This window comes from Rhinopithecus roxellana, chromosome 11 (assembly GCF_007565055.1).
Source record: "Rhinopithecus roxellana isolate Shanxi Qingling chromosome 11, ASM756505v1, whole genome shotgun sequence".
In the NCBI taxonomy this organism is placed as follows: Eukaryota; Metazoa; Chordata; class Mammalia; order Primates; family Cercopithecidae; genus Rhinopithecus; species Rhinopithecus roxellana.
The window spans coordinates 30,477,799-30,497,556 of record NC_044559.1 but is presented as its reverse complement, the minus strand read 5'-3'; the positions used below and the strand labels follow the sequence as shown (position 1 = coordinate 30,497,556).

At 50.7% G+C, this 19,758-nt stretch overlaps 1 protein-coding gene across 1 annotated transcript in view; it reads right to left on the bottom strand.

Moving 5' to 3' along the window:
- Positions 1–16,160, bottom strand: part of HTRA1 (HtrA serine peptidase 1) — a 53,079-nt gene extending 36,919 nt beyond the window's left edge. The window contains exon 1 of the mRNA XM_010358000.2: positions 15,460–16,160. Within this exon, the coding sequence (XP_010356302.2) occupies positions 15,460–16,063 (604 nt within the window). The 5' untranslated portion in view covers positions 16,064–16,160. The remainder of the gene's footprint in view (positions 1–15,459) is intronic.
- Positions 16,161–19,758: the final 3,598 nt, after the last annotated feature.

Below are 19,758 nucleotides of genomic sequence, written 5' to 3'. Positions count from 1 at the left end.
AGACTGCCTGCTGGGCCCCCACTGCTCTATGCTCAAAGTCCTGCCCTAAAGCCTGGGACATTTCTCCTGGTCGCCTGCAGACACACTGCCACTCTCTCTGGCAAGGCTGCTAGACACCAGTCAGAAACTGTAAATAAAGAAGGCCAGCACCGCAGGCCTCCAGTGCGGTGTCAGGAGAACTTGAAATAATCTCTGGGAATGGCTCAGTGAAGTCTGGGACTCACTCCCCAGCTGCCATCAGTACTTTCCCAGCCCAGCAACCCAGCAGGAGTGAGGTCCAGCCTCGGGGCCCCAGCCTCCAGGCGCCAGCAGCTTTTGGGAGGTCCAAAATCCAGTCACACTCAGAATTTCCTGGGGTGTACGTGGGGGGTACATGCTATAGGCTTCATCTTCACCTTTATGCTGTCTGAGGGGCTCATCATATATTTCTTTGGCATCCCCTTCAGCCCCGAGCATGGCTAGATTAAAAGTAACTAAAAAGAGGCTACTTGCTGAATAAATAAATCCAGAACCAAATCCAGGTGGGACTCCTAGGAGACAATGACACACCGGGAAACTTATTGGCAGGTGCCCGGGGCCACTCTCATCCACTTGGTTCCACTCACAGCTCAGCACCTTTACAGAGAAGCGGGGGAGAGCGAATGCAGTCAAGGCTGGATGCAAGCTCAACCATCCCTCTAGTGCTCCTCTTACTTCCCAGCCTCTCACTTCCCAGCGGAAGGCCCCCCAACCTGCATTTGTGATGGGGCAGGGGTGCAACAGCAGAGACAAAGCCGAGAGAATGCAAGGACTGCAGGCCCAGGGCAACTGGGACCGAGTGCCTGCAAACAGCCAGTCTCTGGGTGGCAGAAAGAAAGGACCTGGAATACTGATCTTTACACTGAATGCAGGGTCCTCACCGCTGAACTTGAGCTGTCAGGACTGGAATGTGGGCTCCACCCCTCTGGACAAGCCACAGGCACCTGAGGGCAAGTCGGACGCCTGCAGCAGGTGTGAGTAGGCCTGTCCAGACAGGAGCCAGATGGAGGCAGGTGGTTAACTAACCTGATGCTGTGCAGCTGGGGAGAGGGGCTGGTCCACGTTCAGGAGGCCAAGGATGACTTTTCCCTAAGAAAAACTCCCTTTGTGAGGTTTCTCGCTGAATTTGAGAATGATCCTGAGAAGCACAAGGGGAGCAGGCAGAGGAGTGGGGAGAGACAGCACGTGGGCTGCATTTAAATGAGCCGTGAACTGCAGAGAAACACAGAGCGCTTCCTCTTCCTCCAGGGAACTTGGACTATGTTCTCTCAGAGGGTCAGGAGAGAAATCAATTTTAAAAGGTTCCTAATGGCCAATGAGGCATGAAGCGAAAGGAGATGGGGCCTCCTGTCTGCAAGAGGGGTTGCCTGGGGAAAGAAAAAGAAGCATGTATGGCCCAGCGAATCCAGCAAAGCTGCCCCAGAACACACATTTCTTTCCCAAGTTTTCAGTTTGAGTGGCTGCATGCTGTCTGCCCCGCTCCATTAAATTCCAAGGAAACTTGTCAGCCAGGGCTCCAGCCCAGAGCCCGGCCCAGCACTGGTCTGGGGCATGGAGGCAGCAGAAACAGAAGTGAGACCTTGCACATTCCGGGAAACCAGACCCCCATTCTAATCGCTGCTGCTGGTACTGCACATTCCAGGGCGCCGGGGACATGGGCGCAGAGGGGCCTGTGCTACTGGATTTCCTCGAACTCTGCAGAGAAAATGCACAGGAAAGACAGTGGCATTGCTAAGTGGCGGCACAGGCAGCCAGCTGAGGTCTAAAGGAAACCTGAAACCCTATGCACCATCAGGGCCACTGTCTGCAAATCTAAGGAAAGCCAGCCTTCGGTGTCTCCCACGGCCAATGGCCCTCAGACCTATTCTTGTTAAAATACACTGAATTCACAAGCAGGAATTATTATTTGTCTAAAAAGGTTAAAATTTGAATGATGAATGACCACGCTTTGTCTTTTGTATAGAAATAAATGAAATTCAGGAGAGTTTCGTGTGCCTTCTTTCTTTCCTTTTAACGAATCAAGGAGGAAGAGGTGGGGGAGCCGGGAGCCTGTCCTCAACTTTCAGTCCACACTGGCACTTCCAAGTGTTGGCAACCCTTCTCTTTCCGGGACAGTCTCCCAGACGGCTCCAAGTGGGAAAAGCTTGCCGGACGCCAGACCTCAGGCTGCTCCCCCGTCTTGCATGTCCCGGGTGCCTTCAGCAGTAACTGTTGCAGGGGCTGGGCCAAGACTACAGCAGATGGTGCCTGGAAAAGTCTGTGGCAGGTGAAGTGAAGGAGGAAGACTTACCCAAACAAGGCTAAGACGGTCTCTCTCAAATAGAGCAGATTCGAAATGCGCTTTCGGGGTGCACTTGGCCAGCTGGCTGTGAACCCCTCTCTGTGCTGTCAGTCACAAGCACAGCCTAGATCTGCATCTTTGGCTTTACTGGGAAAAGATGCTTTTTCCAGAACAACTATGTTGTTGTTTATGTTGTCTATGTTTAAAGGTGCCTGGCATTGAAAATCACTTTTCAGACTCACTGGCGGGAAAAAAAAAAAAAATCGTGTTTTTCAGTCCTTGCTTGGATCTATGGTGAGTGCTTGGGTTTGATCAGTGCTGTTACATTTGATAGTCTTTTCTGGCCTATTTTATGTATTAGGGAAAAGCTTCCAATCAATTCCACTGCACAATTTTTTTTTTTCAGATGCCTCCTGAATGCCCAACATGATGTATCTATTATTATCTTCAGGGAAACAGCTGACTGCTCAGTTCACAAAAACACCATTAACTTTCCTCTTGATAAGCGTCTGGCTCCGGTCCTGACCTTCGCAGATTTCTCAGCTGGGTTCGCTTCCTGCGCTGACTCCTCAACATAGGTTGTTATGTCTGGAGCTGCCGGGGCTGTTCAGTCTCCCCAGCCCCCCAGCCTCTGGCCGCAGGCTGGGAGGCAGTGCCCACCGGGGTTGAGTCTGCCCCCCTGGTGCAGGCGGAGGGCCTGGGGCTGCAGAGGGGCAGAAGAGACGTGAGGGAGGGAGGTGACAGTGAACGAGCCCCTGTATCAAGAAAGAGGCCAGTTCTTCCAAGCAATACCCAGCACCCATGCGACGGGAACTTGTGAAACAGAGACAGACACCAGAAGGAAGCTTCGGCTCAAATAAGAAATGAAAAGTGGTCCCGGACCCAAAACAAGCCACTTCCCCTTCCTGGGCCTCAGTTACCTCAGTGGTAAGATGAGGGGGTAGGCTAGACGGTTTCCGAAATCCTTTCCAGCTCCAAAGAAGTTCTGTGATCTAATAAATCTGAAAAGTGCATTTCCTCATGTTTTCCCTTCAGTGCGTAATCGCCATCCGTATAGAATATTCTTGGTTTTAATGTTGGCTTCCCGAGTCAGGTGCTACAGTTTCTGCCAATGGAACCAGTTAGTATCACCTGTGCGTTTAGACTTTCACAGTGACCTTCTGGGCTGAAATTAGGATTCCCCATCAGGGAGGGGAGATAAAATAGAAGTCTGGTCTCCCTGTATCCATAAAAAGGCATATTTTTAATCATAAAATGGAATGAAATAATGATCCATGCTACAATGTGGACAAACTTGAAAATATTATGCTAAGAGTCAGAGGCAGTTACGTATTGTTTGATTCCATTCATATGAAATGTCCAGAATAAGCCAATTCATAGAAACAGAAAATGAACCAGTGGTTGCCTAGGGCTGGACAGAGGAGAAGTATGGGGTGGCTACGAATGGATACGGGGTTTGTTTTTAGGGTGATGAAAGTGTTCTGGAGTTGGTAGTGATAGGTGCATGACTGTGAATACATAAGAACAGCAAATTGTACACTTGGGGCAAATTTTATAGTATGTAAATTATCTCTCAAGCTGTTTTAAAAACAAAAATAATAATGTTCTTTGTTTCTTTTTACTTTTTTTAATGTGACTACTATAAAATAATTTTGTATATGCAGCTCCTGTTATACTTCTGCCTATGTGTACAAAACATTTGAATAAATATTTTCATCACTTTTCAAAACAGACCAAATCAGTCTGGCCTCCTCCCGCATCCTGGACAGAGCTGGCATCCGAGAGGCTTACTGCAGCGAGCCCTGGGCTGGGCTTCCTGAGACCTGGGTTATCTGTCACCTCCTAGTTTGTGACCTCCAGCCTTCAGGTCGCCTCACTTGTCCCAGGCTGCTCGCCTGAGACACAGGTGTTGGATAGGACAAGCTGACAACCACCAGAGCCCCTCCCAGGTGAGACTGCCTGTGATCACAACTCAACCAGGTAGAACCAAATTTGAAAAGTGCTCATTATTCTACCCCAAATATTGCTCAACTCTTAAGAGCAATCAACCTGAGAATAAAAGTAACCTGTAAGACCAAAAATGCAATCTAACAGGGAGCAGAATAGCTGGGGTTTGGCACCATCTTCTTCCATTACTCCTGAAGGATTGCTTTTGGGATAATTTCTTTCAGTGACTTACGAGGTTGAAACTCTAGAGCTGATGGCAACAAATATGGCTACAACCTTTCTGGAAAATAATTTGGCAATTTATACCAGAACCATAAAAATTCCATATCCTTCTTTCTAGTTTCTGTACTTCTTAGTACCTCTCCTAAGAGAATGACCCTAGATACAGAAATAGCCATAAACATGAAAATGTCCATCTCAGGATTGTTTAACATCGCAACCTTGGCCTAGATGGATGTGGACAGGGGAACAGTTAACCAAATGGTGGCAACACTTGGGACAGAAATGATGGAATTAGGCCAGGCATAGTAGCTCATGCCTGTAATCCCCACACTTTGGGAGGCCGAAGCAGACCAATCATTTGAGGCCAGGTGTTCGAGACCAACCTGGCCAACATGGCAAAACTGTCTCTACTTTAAAATATAAAAGGTAGCTGGGTGTGGTGGTGCAGGCCTGTAATCCCAGCTACTAAGGAGGCTGAGGCATGAGAACTGCTTGAACCTGGGAGGTAGAGGTTTCAGTGAGCCAAGATCGTGCCCCTGACTCCAGCCTGGGCAACACAGCAAGACTCTGTCTCAAAATAATAATAATAATAATAATAGTATTTCTGGAGAGATGGTAATGGTGAAATATGAATCTTCTTTTCTTAATTTTTCATAGGATTAAATTACATTTATAATATTAAAGAATTGAGATAGTACAATATGTCATCAAATGTATAAATGCTTTTTCTGTCATGTCTAAACAGTAGAGAGAAAAGATACAAAAAAAAGTCTTTATGCTAGGAGAGGAAAAACTTGGGTACTCTGCTCAAAGAAAATCTAACCACAGCTGAAAAGACATGAAAGCATTTCAGTCCTCATTTACCAGTGAGTCCACCATGATATCTATATTGATATTTTCCCTTCAGCAAAATTATTATAATTACCATTCAAAGGCATTTATATGTGCTTATAACTCTTGAAGGGAGACATCAGTCATCAGATGAATAGCTTTTTAGTCATCTTCTAACCCAAGGAAATTATTTTAGGGAGAAGTAGGGAGAAGGGTTTTCTGCAACTTCATTTTGATTAGAGAGACTAAGGGAGCAAGGCCTGTTTCTCCAGCTTTACAGGAATACCATGAATATGGACCATGGCCTCTCCCAAACACCTGCTCCAACAGGAGGATGTGGCTGAGATGGGGAGGGCTCAAAGACTCAGCCCTGGGTATCAAGATAAACAGACTCCACACTGGCCCCTACAGATGAGCTGTGCGGCTTGTGAAAGTCATGTTCCCATTGGCTCCCTCAGTTTCCCTACCTGTGAAGTGAAGGGTTGGGCTCTAGGACCTGCCAGGACCCTTCACCCTCAGGTTTCACACTCTGGGATTCTGTCTTCTCTACAAGTCAGTTGGTGGCTTTGAGAAGCCACCAGTGTCCTTACAGGTAAGGTGGTGTCCTCATCCACAAGATGCATGAAAACAGGGAGTTGATGTGGTCAGAGATGGTTGTCAAAGGTAGGAGCAGAATGATACTTTTCAGAGGACAGAAGGACTATATGTTTGGCCAATGATGGGACTTCCAAGGGAACAGACTGTAAATGAGAAGTGTCACACAATCCCACAGACAGAACAATATCCACACACATGGTCCATCCCAGACACTCTCAAATCCTCACCCTTCCTCCTATCCCTCCTCTGCTATTATCAGACTTTTCCTATTGGGTTTCATCCAGTGGGGCTAAACCACACTGGGCTATATTTTTCAGAGCCAAAAATGCTGGTGGAGAAAGGTCAGGCTGGGATCTGAGGAGCCTCAGCTCAGGCCACTTCCTGACCAGCAAACATTAAACAGAAAGTCGGCCTGAGAAGAACACAGGATGCAGGACACAGGATGCAGGCCACCCTGGGAGGAGCATGCGCTCTCCACGGTGCAGGCAGAGATTGCAGCTTGCTTGGTGTAATGACTGGGATGCTGATGTTCTGGACCAAAGCATCTGCCCTTGGACATGACGGTGGTGAACTCTGCATTTGGCCTTCCTGAAACAGAGGGTCAAGTTCAGTCACTTTGGCCAAGAGCTATCATGTCTCAGTAGGACAAGAGAACATGCCCAGAGGAGACCCACACTTTGACACCCAGGAGGCATATTACTATTTGCATCCTTCCGGCTTCACTATTCTTGGTGTTGGCTCTATCAGGAGTCCTGGAAGAGTCTGGAATTGTCAACTAGAGGTCCTAATCTCTTAAAGCTTCAATGCTTTAGGACTCCTGAAGCACTGAAGCTTTAGGCGTTGACAAAGTTCCTTCATATTCCTTATATCATTGGACTTCAGTGCTTTAGGATTCCCAGTACTGAAGCTTTAGGAGTTGACAAAGCTCCTTCATATTCCTTATATCATTGGACTTCAATGCTTTAGGATTCCTAGCATTGAAACTTTAGGAGCTTCTTCATATCCCTTATGTCACAGTATCCTGTTGATGTCTCCTGGGAAGCATCATTGTCCTCCTGTTGTAGTTGAGGAAACTGAGGTGGAAAGGAGTCATCCCAAAGGCCCAAATGGGGCTAGGACTCAGGTTTTCTAACTCTAGTGGTTCATCATGGAGACTGCAATCCAGGGTTTCAGAATAGACTCAGGAGACATCAGCACTTCTCTTTCAGGAACTGATAGATCAGTAGGCAGAAAATCAGGAAGGATACAGTTGACCTGAATGGCACTATCAATCCACTAGACCTAAGTGACATTTATAGAACACTCCATCCAACAATGACAGAACACACATTCTTCTCAAGCACACAGGGAACACTCACCAAGACAGACCACATTCTAGACCAGAAAATACCCCCTAACAAATGTAATAGAATAGAAATCATACAAAATATGTTCTCAGCCCACAATGGAATTAAACTAGAAATTAATAACCAAAAGATAGCTGGAAACATCCACCAAATATTTGATGAATAAACAAAACATTTCTAAATAACACTTGACTTAAAAAATCTGAAGAATAGTTTGGGAGTGAGACAGACATGGGCTCAAATCCTGGCTCTGCCTCCTTGCACTGGCTGGCCTTGGACAAATTACAGCTAACCTCTAGGAGCCTCTGCTGTAGTCTCAGCTAGGAAGCAAGGATAATGCCCTACCTCTCTGGGTGGCTACAAGGTAGGAACAAAGCAAGGCCCATAACACAATGAGCACAGTGCCCAGCTCCCACAGAGCACCCAGTGGCAGCAGCTCTTTGGGTCACTGTTCTGTTTGGTGACATTTCCCACTGCCCTAACTGTCCTGGAGAATACAATATTCCTGTATAGCTCACTCTGTGCCACAGAAAAGCAGATGTGACCGCTAAACATTGAGCCTTCCCTCCCCTATGTCTGGTTGGCAAGATTGCCCATCTGCCTGGGCAATCCCAACTGTGTCCATCCGTCTCCACCAAGTGGTGACTGTGCTTACAAAACTGGCACCAAAGAGACAGCTCTTCTTAGTCACAGGATATGATATGACTCATATGTTGGAAGATCGGGTAAAATCTTGCCCAAGACTATGTGAGAAGGAATTCTACAGCGAATCTCATCAAACTTTGAGGAAAAAAAAAAAAAAAAAAACAGCTCATCACAGAGATAGGCCTACCATCTTTATTGCACAACTAATGAAAAAGATGTTCCTGAGGTTTGAAAATATTGCACAAGCTTCTGACTCATTAGGACTGAGGTTGTTCAATTTGGAAATTATCAGAAACTCCAGCCGCAACAATATGCCCTCGGAGACTTTTGTGTGCACAAGGAGACATAATTATCCTGTGGTGAGGGACCAGCTGCTGTCACGGGATGCCGCGGAGAATTGTTTTTATGAAATGTGCTTATTCGACAATTTGTCCTGGAATCTAAAATAATAGGGTATCCATGGACTCCCAAATTTGCCTTTTTTTCCTTCCTTAAGATGTGACAAATCTTTCCTTGTCAGAAATTCCCAGAGCATGGAAACCAAACCAAGCATCATTCAAGAAGGTCCCAGGGCTTCTATAAACTGCCATCTCCTGGGTGTCACAAGCTCCAGGAAGAGCTAACGAGATGACATCTATAAAATCCCAGGCAGTCCAGACATGCAGCTCTGAATTCAAGAGAAGCCACACACTGGTCACATGATATAGGCAACAACTGGGACCTCAGAGGGTGATAGTCAAGGCAACTTTGGATACCTCTGCCCAGAGAACCTTTTCCAACATAGTAGATGGCAAATTCCGAGTCAGCTCCCAGACACAAGTCTCACATCACCCTCCTTCTCTGTGAAGGTTTCCTAACCCACCCACCCATCTCATCCCCAGGGAGACAAGAGCGTCTCAGCACTCCTCCCATACAGCTGACTCCTTTGTCAGTGTCTTGAAGATGATGATGATGATGATGATGATGACGACGACAATGACAACATGCTAATATTGCCTGAGTTCTAGCAATGCATCAGGCACAGTGCTTTGCGTTTCATATAAGGAGGTCCTTCCATTCTGCAATGCCCTAAGAGCTATGTATGTATCTGCTATTACTTCTATTATCTTACTGATGAGGAAACTGAGACTTAGAGATGAAGTTACCCAAGAAAAGCCACACATCCAGAAAGTGGCAATCCGACTTCAGAAGCCCAGCCCTTAAGCTGAGCATCATACTATCTACCACCAGTACCTTGAGATCAGGGGCCACTAGTCCTTACCTCTGAGTCCCCGTACCTGGTACACTTCCAAGCACACAGTAGGTGTTAAATAAATGCTCTGAATGAATTTAGAAGTGGAACTCTCAGCATTGACTCCAAAAGCTGAACTCTGCGCCTTTCCAGCAGTGACGGACATGCCTCTTCACAGCCACTTACTTCTGTCCTGAGGCGTGTTGTCCTGGCTAATGTCCCCCTATGGTTCTAGGCACACGTCACCAAGTAGTGCTGAATCACTACAACTTCTATGCCACTTCCAGGAGCCTTTTGGAAACACATTCAGAATGGCTACCCTTCTCAGTTTCTCTATTAATAGGATTTTTCTTTCCTTCTTTTTTCTCCAAGGTGGAGATGGAAAAGATAAAATGACACAAAGGTATCTCACTTCTGACTACCTAAGGCCTTGAGGCTCCAGGGAAGGAGCAAGGGGTATGAGGCTCATGGAAGCTCATCTCTTGGGGATGAACATGTCACCCCTGTGGTCTCCCGGGGACTTTGAGCAGCCAGTACAAAGCTGAAACACAAAGCAACCAGGCTCAAGATGGATCACATCCATTCGATGCCAGCCTTGGCTTTAGCCGTCAATAATTCAGGAAAAAGAAGTAGCTCTTAAGGAAGCCTCCCCAGCCTTTAAATTAGGAATGAGGTGACCACAACCTCCTCAGAGACTTGTTTTCTTACAAGAATCACAGACCATTCCAGTTAAAAGGAGCCTCAGAGATCAACTGGCCCAATCCCCTCACTGCCGAGGCTCCAAGAGGTCGAGGGAGCCGTTACCTGATCAGGTAACAACCCGGGAAGGGCCAGAGCCACTTGTCCTCAGCCCCTCCACCCCAGCTGGCCTTCCGAGGAACCCTTACCCACTGCCAAGCTTACTTCTTCTTCAAATTAAGCCTGACCAGAGCTATTTATTCACTTGAAATATAAGCTCATGGAAAGTCTGATTTCTGAATCCAAGGCATGAAACTCGTCCAGGATCACACAGCTCCAAACGGAGAATCCAGCCCCAAGCGGAGGCTGTCAGGCTTCTGACCACAGTTAGCTCATGGTGCCCGCCACCATCGCTTACTCAATGCAGTTATTTTAAGTTCCAATGCAACCCGTTTACAGCTCTCTCAGTGGAATGAAGTAACTCAAACACTTGGTTTTTGAGCTTGTTAACGTCCTAATTTTACGAAACCTTAATATTTTAACTCTTTAGCAAAACCAACAGAGCAATAAAAGAAGGCAGCTGACCAGAGCAGGCAGAGCCTCATAAACTGCTCAAAAGACTTCCAAGTTTCGAAGTTTCGGGTGACTAAAAACTGGAGACTCACAACTGTTTCCACCCACCCTACCCTAAGATGAAGCTCAGGTCCCCAGCACACTTGTTTTTTAAGTGACAAAAGGTGTATTTGAATTGCCAATAGTGGAAATGACTCTCTAGCAAACTGCCCACTCTAACAATGGAAAAATGCAACCCTGTGGGAAGCAGTGATTGTATTGAATGTATTGAATGTAAGTTCCCTATGGGCAGTGATTTTATTTTATTCAACCCTGTCTCCCCAGAGCTCAGCACAGGGTCAGCACTCAGCACAGGGTCAGCACTCAGCTAACAATGATGGCTTGTTTGAGGCTCCCATGAAAGAATCACCTAAATAAAGTACATTTTGGGCCGGCCCGGTGGCTCACACCTGCAATCTCAGCACTTTGGGAGGCCGAGGCAGGCGGATCACGAGGTCAGGAGATCAAGACCATCCTGGCTAACACGGTGAAACCTCGTCTCTACTAAAAAATACAAAAAAAAATTAGCCGGGCATGGTGGCGGGCGCCTGTAGTCCAAGCTACTCGGGAGGCTGAGGTAGGAGAATGGCGTGAACTCACGAGGTCTCGGAGCTTGCAGTGAGCCGAGATGGCGCCACTGCACTCCAGCCTGGGCGACAGAGCAAGACTCCATCTCAAATAAATAAATAAATAAATAAATAAATAAATTTTTACAAACCGTCCAGGCCTCCAAGAAGTAAAGCAACCGTCTAAGCCCTTGGTTCTTCACCAGGTATGTACATACAGCCTCTGCCTTCAGAGGCTCTGGGATGAGACCAGGAGTAGGCAATACTAAAAACCACCAGAAGCAGAGTTTCTGGGCACCCCTGCAGCTTGCAGACCTCCAAGCTTGTCTGGGCTGCTATAAGGAGTAGGGTGTGCTTTCCTGTAGGATGTACTAGGAGGAGAAATGGATGAGGCTTCTGCTGTTTGGGAAGTCTGTTTCAGTCTTGATCCTGGCTTCCTGTCCGTGTTTTAGCAGAGGTCCGGAATCTTGGCTGGTCTTTTGGGACATGGGGGAGTCTGGAAGGGCCTTCTCTCTTCAAGGGCAGTTTGCTGTCTGGATCTCTGGCATGGAAACAGCTTTCCTACAGTCCCTCGGCTCTTTTTGCTTTTCTTTAGTGAAGGCTGCACGGATGGCAACTGGAGGCAACCTTGTCAACCTGAGCCTGCCGAGTGAGGGCTGTGATCTGTCCTGTTTCATCTCAAGGCCACAGCCATCTGGAGCTCTGTTGATTTCAGCTATTAGCTGGGGCTTAGCTGGGGGTGGTTTATAATCTCTGTTGCTCTGTCAATGGCACGGCATGCTGGTTATGAACGAGACTCTGGATCCAGTTGTGTGGGACCAGCAGTCCTGAGCAAGGTACTGCTCTGTGACACAGTTGCCCAGCTGTAACCCAGGGAAGACTACAGCACTCACTCACAGGACTGTCAGGAGGATCAAATGAGTTAGTATGCACCCAGCACAGAATAAGCACAACATATATGTTAGCCCTCATTATTTGTATCCTATTAGTATTTCAATTCCTTTCTTTTCTTTTTTTTTTTTTTTTTTTGGAGACGGAGTCTCGCTCTGTCGCCGGGGCTGGAGTGCAGTGGCCGGATCTCAGCTCACTGCAAGCTCCGCCTCCCGGGTTTACGCCATTCTCCTGCCTCAGCCTCCCGAGTAGCTGGGACTACAGGCGCCCGCCACCTCGCCCGGCTAGTTTTTTGTATTTTTTTAGTAGAGACGGGGTTTCACCGTGTTAGCCAGGATGGTCTCGATCTCCTGACCTCGTGATCCACCCGTCTCGGCCTCCCAAAGTGCTGGGATTACAGGCTTGAGCCACCGCGCCCGGCCAATTCCTTTCTTTTTTGTAAACATCTGACCAGCAGAGCTGGAGATGACAGATCTTTGTTCTCTAGTTGAATTGTATACTTTGCCATCCAAACCCTGCCAGTGCATTGACTTCTGAAATAGATGATTTGCCTTCATTTCCAGAGTGGTGAACAGAGATGTTCTCTGAGGTCTATTCATTAAACAGCTTACAAATGAAAGTACCTTCCTTTGAATGGTGACACATTCCTCTATCCAAAGATCTACTGTGACCCAAAGTACTGGTCACCTGCCTGGAGACCCCTGATCTGATGACATTTCTACCTCTCATCCCCTCGCATGCTCTGCCCCAGACAAAGCCTCCTTATAATATTTGAAATCACAGCACCCACTCCTGCCTCGAGAGCTCTGTCTTCAGATCCGTGTGTGACTTGCTCCAACTTCAGGCCTCTAGTCAAGTGGCACCCCTTGAAAAAGCTCATGTCCATTGCAGCTAAAGTAGCTCTCCCGCCAATCTTCGAGCCAGAGCAGGCAGCCAATTCACCTCATTTAACAGTGACGTCAAGTGACCTGCCCGTAGGCACCAGCTGCTGAGTCCTGGAGCCTGGCTTGGACTGAATGAAGTCTGCTGGCTCCCAGGCGCCTGTCCTCGGAAACACCTCCGGAAAGTCAAGGGTGGAGAGTGAGATCCAGAGAGGGGGCGCAGCAAAGCAGTGCCTTCCACTAAGGAAAAACAGAATGGCTGTGTATCGAAAGCACCTCCCATTTGTCTTCATTCATTCATTTATTCATTCACTAATCCACTTGTACCAAGTGCCTCTGATGTGCCAGACAAACATGCAAACGGTGTCAGACACCCTACGGAGCTCAACAAATATTTGCAAAAGAAGGAGGGAGGGATAAAAACAGCATTGTACCCACTCTGTCTCTCCCTCCTTTCAAAGCCACCATGCTTATCCCTCTGTGGCTGTCCCCTCACTGGTACACCGGGGCCCGCTGTGAGCCTGATGGCCAATGGGGGACCTGTTTTCCTCCACACAGGGACTCAGCCAACTCCAAAGCTTGTTAAGCAACTTGACTCACTAGCAATAAATTAGGCGACTCGCATGGTGCCAGCAACTCAGGACCCCGTGCAATGAGACCACAAACAGCGAGACCAGTAACAGCTGGCTTGTTTTGGACAAAAACATGCTTTTTCAATGTTGTTGCCTCACACCCAGATTATTGCAGTAGTCTAAACTCTCCACCCTGGATGCATTCCGCACTCCACTGCTAGGTCAGCCCTACACTACACTAGGCTTTGAGTTGCCCCAGTTCAAGAACATCTGCACACAGGGCCCGGGGCACAGCCAGCCTCTTCAGCCCTGGGACTCTGGGCCACCAGCCTGGCTCACTCCTGCTGCCCTCCCCAAACGTCCCCCAGCCACACTGATCTAGTCACCTCCAAACAAGTCTTAGGCTTTGTGTATGCTGTTCCCAGCTCTGAGGGGGATGCACGTCCAACCCACCAGGAAATTTACAGCACCTGACCCCTCTCCCACACCCTTGGAGTTAAGTGCTGGCCTGACTCCTCTGAATGAGGCTATCTGGGTTTAAATTCCAGCTGAGTGACCTTGGGCAAGTTTTTCAACCTTAGTTCCGCTATCTGTAAAACAGGAATGAGAAGCTGGGTGTGGTGGCATCTGCCTGTAGTCCCAGCCACTTGGGAGGCTGAAGCAGGAGAATCATTGAGTCCAGGGGCCGGAGGCTGCAGTGAGCCATGATCACAGCACTATATTCCAGCCTGGGCGACAGAGGGAGACCCTGTCTCTTAAGAAGAAAAAAAGAGAGAGAGAGAGGAGAAACTCCCTCCCCGTGAGACCAAATGAGGTCACAGAGGTAACACACCCGGCACACAGACTGAGTGCTCAAGAGGCGTGTGCTATCATCATGCCCATTCTCTAGTCTGCGGGATCACTTGTCTCCGGGACAACTCTCTACTGCCTAACTAGGCTGAGTTTCCCCAGGGCTGTGCTCCTGCGTTGGTGAAATACACAATCTCGAATTTCACCCAATTCGGCTCTGGTACCGTCCCGTCCATGTAAGCCAAACTATGCCAAGCCCTAGTTGGTCATACTGAACCATATTCCTATAAAGTAAAATCTAGACCAGTCTCTGCACTGTGCTCTCCTATGCCCCTCTCCTGGCACTGCCCGAGTTGAGGAGGCAGTGCTGGGGTCGGGCAGCAGCCGCACGGCTGCGCCTAAGCGCACTGCCAAGCCCCGCTGTCTGGTTCCTACACCGCGGGACTGGCCGCCGCTGAACTCGATATTCTTCCACATGGCCTCTGCCTGAAGATGAGAAGCATCTCTCCGGAAGGTCCCGCGAGAGAATTAGACATTGCTCCACTCCACTCCTTCCCCCATCACCACCATCTCCCCTGCCGAACAGGTCCTGTGTGCGGCAGGAGGGAGGGGTAGACTCCTTCCTCATTACTAACCCGGTCCCTTCTACGCCTCTGCAGATTTCGTGATCCAAAGCCCGATTCAGCTTATTCAAAAGGAGCCACTTTCATTTTTGTAGGGCTGGCTCAAAACGAGGAAAGCCACACAGGCAGCAACGCCGCCGAAACGAGTGCGATGCCAAACCGTTCCCTGCCCGGGGTAGACTTTTTGGGGAAACTCCGGCGGGGGCCGGCAAACACTGCTCCTTTCCAAAAGAGTTACATACAGTTTTCACGGAGCGGTCCCGTGATCAAAGTAATGCATTTTAAAGGGGACGTAGGAAGCAAATAGAAAAAGCAACAGAAATGACTTCTTGTGGTCCTGAAGCCGCCCTGCAAGGCTCCAGTTCCTAGTTCTGAACTTCTCTCCTCCCTTTATGCCCCCACTCCTCTTATTTGTCCTCGGGTCCCCGCGCTGTGTGGCTGCCCTCAGGGCACTCCGCGGCAGGTCGCCAGGCGTCTCCAGCCCCAGAGTGCAGGCCCGGCGCACCGGCATCGTCTGGGCGCAGAACCGGCCCCGGGCTGGGCGCGAAGCTCGTTTCCCAGGCAGCCTGCGGAAAGCCGCCACCCCGGGGCCCACCTGCCTGTCCCCGAGAGTTGCCCTGGCCACCCCACAACGCTTCGCTGCCCCTCGGTCTGCCCACCAGTCCCGCAGAAGCAGGTCCGAGCTGGGATGGAGAGAATGGGGTGCTGCCCAGGAGCGCGGCGGAGTACCTTGGCCGCAGGCGCCGCGCTGCAGGACGATGACCGGCGGCCGGTGCAGCCTCTCGGAGCGGCGGCTGGCGGCGCGCAGCTGGCACAGGTTGGCGTAGGTGTTGGCGTCGCTGCCGCACACTGGTTCGCTGCTGGCGCACACACAGAGGCCAGCCTGCGCGCGTCGCCGCACCGTGGCCGAGGCTGGCACCCCGAAGGGCACCACGCACTGCAGCCCCTCGCCGCACGGGCCCTCCTGCAGGCCGCACGCGGCGCCCTCCGGCGCGCCGCACACCTCGCAGCAGCCGCACGCGTCCCGGGCCCGGCCGCCCTCGCAGTGCTCCGGCTGCGGCGGGCAGCGCGCCGGCTCGCAGCGCTCCGGGCACCCGGTGGCCAAAGGCGCCGAGCGGCCGGCCCGGGACAGCTGCGCCGAGGCGGGCGCCGCCAGCAGCAGCAGTAGCAGCAGCGGGAGCAGCGCGGCGCGCGGGATCTGCATGGCGACTCTGGCGGCGGCGGCGGCCGTGGCGGCTGACAGGGCGAGGGCCGGAGAGCGGCGCCGGGGAAAGTGCGGGAGGGCCTCGGGGGCAGCGGGTGCGAGTGCGCGCGGCCGCGCGGCCCAGCCCATTGGCCTCGCAGCGGTGACGAGCCGCCTTGGGGACGGGCACGGCGCCCGGGAGGGGGGCCGACCGGATGGCGGGAGGGCGGGCGGCTGGACCGGGACCGCCCGCGGCGGGGGCAGGGCGGGCGCGCCCGGGCACGGCGGAGCTCGTGGGGCGAGGGCGGGGCAGTGCACAAACCCGCCCTCTCGTGGGACTCAGTTTCCCCGTCTGTGCGCCCCACATATTCGCCTTCCGCAGGTTCTCTCGCTGCGATTCGCGTCCTTCAAACTAAAGGAACTTTGCAAGGGGGCCCTGCGGCGTCTCCCCGCGGGAGCGCCCGGGAAGTTCCTGCTAATCGCCCGACTGGGGGCCTGCCCGGGAGGCTCGGACTGGGCCAGGCAGGGACTGCAGGGGCCTCTGCGCAGACCCGGGGCGTTGGCGGCACCGCGGACCCCGGTCACGCGCTGGTTCTGCCCCCGGTACCCCGCATGCGGGACCCTGACCGCGGGGCCTGTGCGGCCGGACGAAGGCAGCGTCCGCGGAGCTGCCAGAAAGCCCGCGCCCGGATCCACAGTGAAGTGATAAAAGCAGAAAGCAGAAGTAATTTGAATAGAATCCTTCACACGTCTGATTCTTTTAAAAAGTTGTTGTGGGTGGCACGCGTGTCCGTACTCGCAGAGAGCTCAGGAAGCAGCTCGGAGGCTCGTAACTGGAGAGGGTGCAGCGGTCTCAGATGGGAAAGGGGTTTTCTCCTGTTTGAATTTTTCACCACGTGCATGATTATTTGGAAACACTTTTGTTATCAAAAATTTGATTTCCCATTGGAGAATCTTTGGTGCAGCCTTTGGGACAGATGCGAGTCTGAGAGTCATCAGGAGGGCCGAGGGCGACCCTGGAGGTGGGTCTGGGTGCCCAGGCAGCACCAGGCCTGTGGGCAGTAGTCCTGGGTCCACAATGAGCAGATGGGTACAGCTCGCGTCCAAGGACCTGAGAGGAGGCGGTTCGTCCAGCCCTCATCCGGAACCCTCAAACCTCCACCCCCACTCTGGGCAGAGGCATCCAGGGTTGGGTGGGCCAGCAGAGCTGACTTTGGGATAGAGTAGCAAGGGAGGGGGCTGGGGGCTTGGAGATTTTAATATTCTTCTGTATTTGGGTTGCTCCCTTGTGCACACGTTACTTTTCCAATACAAATAGTTTAAAAAGTAAACTCCAAATACTTATAAGCCCCCTCAAAGCACCTTCCAAATATGAACCTTGTTAATGTCCAAGGTCCAGAGGGGTCCTCAGAAAGGCCCAGGAGCCTGGGGCATGGGAAAGCTGTCGGGGTCCCCATGCTAACTCCCTGGACTCCAAACGACATTCCATAAAGCCAGGGCCTCATGGCTGCGAAAGGGAGGCCTTTACCCAGAATCCGTTTTCAGCCCTGGATCCTGGAGAGTTAGAGGCCTCTGCTGATGAGAAGCCCTGAGTTCCTGGCTAGCTGTGGTTAACCATAAAAAGTGCGGGGTGGGGATAATGATTTTCAAAGTCCATCAGCAAAGAAAGACTCTCCCCACTGCAGTCCTGGGGCAGACGGAATTAAAAGGACACGTGGTGGTGAATAAATTGGTGATAACTTATTTTTGTCGAATTCCCTTATTTTACAGAGGAGAAAACTGAGGGCCAGAAAGGATGACTTCCCTGAGTGTCAGCCACAAGTTGAGTGCTGGAGCCAGTACACCTTCCAAACTGGCCGTGCCTGCCTGCAAGCCCCATCCTCCACCATCCCTCTGAGCAGCCAGACTGCAGAGGGAATGAGCCGACCGAAAACAGTGTGGCTGCAGCTTCCCCACTGCTTTGCGGGAGGTGGAGGGAGTTTCTAAGCTCTTTCCCTGTCGGGGAATTAAGTAGCTGGGGGTCCCACTGAGTCTCCACAACCCTCTCACCCATTCTCCACCCCTTCCCCACCCCTTCCCCACCACACATACACTCTGCTCCCCCAGTGCTGAATAACTTGCATTTTCTGGAACATACCTTTCTGCTTATGGTCTCCGTGCCTTTGCCCACATCAACCCTCTTCCTGAAACACCCCTCCTCCTCTCCAGCATGGGCTAATGTGACCTAGAGAAGCAAGTAGGAACCCTGTCATCGGGGGACTTGGGTTCAAATCCCACTTCTGGTCCTTAAGTCTGTGACTCTGGGCCTTTAATAACTGGAGGAGTTTCATTAGGAAAATGGCAGTGACTGCATGTCTCCCTGGAGTGACTGATGTGCCACCCACAAGCTTCTATTTGGTCAGTGCTGGGTCCCATCGTCCCATCTAGCATGCTCCTCTTCCATCCTCATTCCCCCACTTAGTACCATTTCCTCTGCCTCCCACCCTCTGTGCTGCTGTTCCTCCCCTCATCACCTCCTCCCCAGGGCAGAGGCCCCATCTTCTTCACCCCTGAATGCCCCAGTGCCAGCACCGTGCTTTGGCAAGTTATTCAGCACTGGGGGAGTAGAGTGTATGTGTGGTGGGGGAGGGGATGGAGAATGGGCAAGAGGGTGATGGAGATTCGGGGGGACCCCCAGCTACTTAAAATTCCTGAGGACATGTTGGCTGAACTGAACCCACCCCTTGATGGTTCACAGCCTAGAAGAGGCATTTGTAACCACGGTAACCAGTAAGTGCAAGCCATGGGGCCACGTGGCTGTTCTAGAGAAGGAAGAGAGCACTACCCTGAGAGCCATGCTGGTGGCTTCACCAGGAAGGGAGTCAGCAGGGGGAGGACTGGGAGATCCAGCAGTCCCTAAGAAGCAGAATTTGCAATACCCAAGGTTTTAGAAAGAGCAACCTGGCAGGACCACTGCACAATGAGATCACAGGATCATCTCCCAGCTGTTAGTGCAGCTCACTCCACCTGCCCTGACCCAAGCACGGGTCGTGAAGAAGACAAGCAGCTCTACAGAGAGGCCTCAAGAAATTCTTTGAAACAGAGAGATCAAAGTCTTACTGGAAGGGTTGTGGGCACCCTGGACTGTCCACATGGGAGGCTGTTGGTGTGTGCGCCTACGTGTGTCCATCGGTGGGCACACGAAGAAGGAAATGGTAAGCCCATTGAAACCGGGCCTCGTGGACCCATCACTGACCTTCCGTTAGTCCTAACGTCCTCATATCTGGAGGTAATGCTTTCAACCTGCAAGCATTGCTCTTTCTCTCTTTTGGATTCTTCCCCGTCTGCTGCCATTTATAAAGACGTTTTCTTAAAAGAAGCATTTTTCTTTTGATACATGATGAAAACTCATTTCTCACTCACCAGGCCTTGGCACGGTATTCTAGAGAGGATTTTTCCAGAGAAAAGGGGGCAGTTTTGAAGCCAAACAGGCGAGTTCCCCAACATCCTCTCTGCAGCCCTCATTTGCAGCATTGAAGCTTCAGTTTCGAACAGGGCCAAGTCTATTCATGAATAATGAACAATGAAACACCACAGCTGCCAGAGCCTTAATCAGGAAACGAGGCTTCTGAATAGGAATGGAGCAGCCATGTTTGTGCTGCCCAGGAGGAGGAGGATTTCCCACTTTGGGCCTCTGTTCTCCCAAAGGTACAAAGGACCCAGAATGCTCAGGGGCTCACATTGCCTTTCCTGAGTCACAAGATCTAAGATCTAAGGGGCTGTATTAAAAATTTTGGCTCCTCCTATAAGCTTATCCTATCACTCTACTGCTCATTCATTTCCAGGAGCTCTCCATGCCAGTAGAA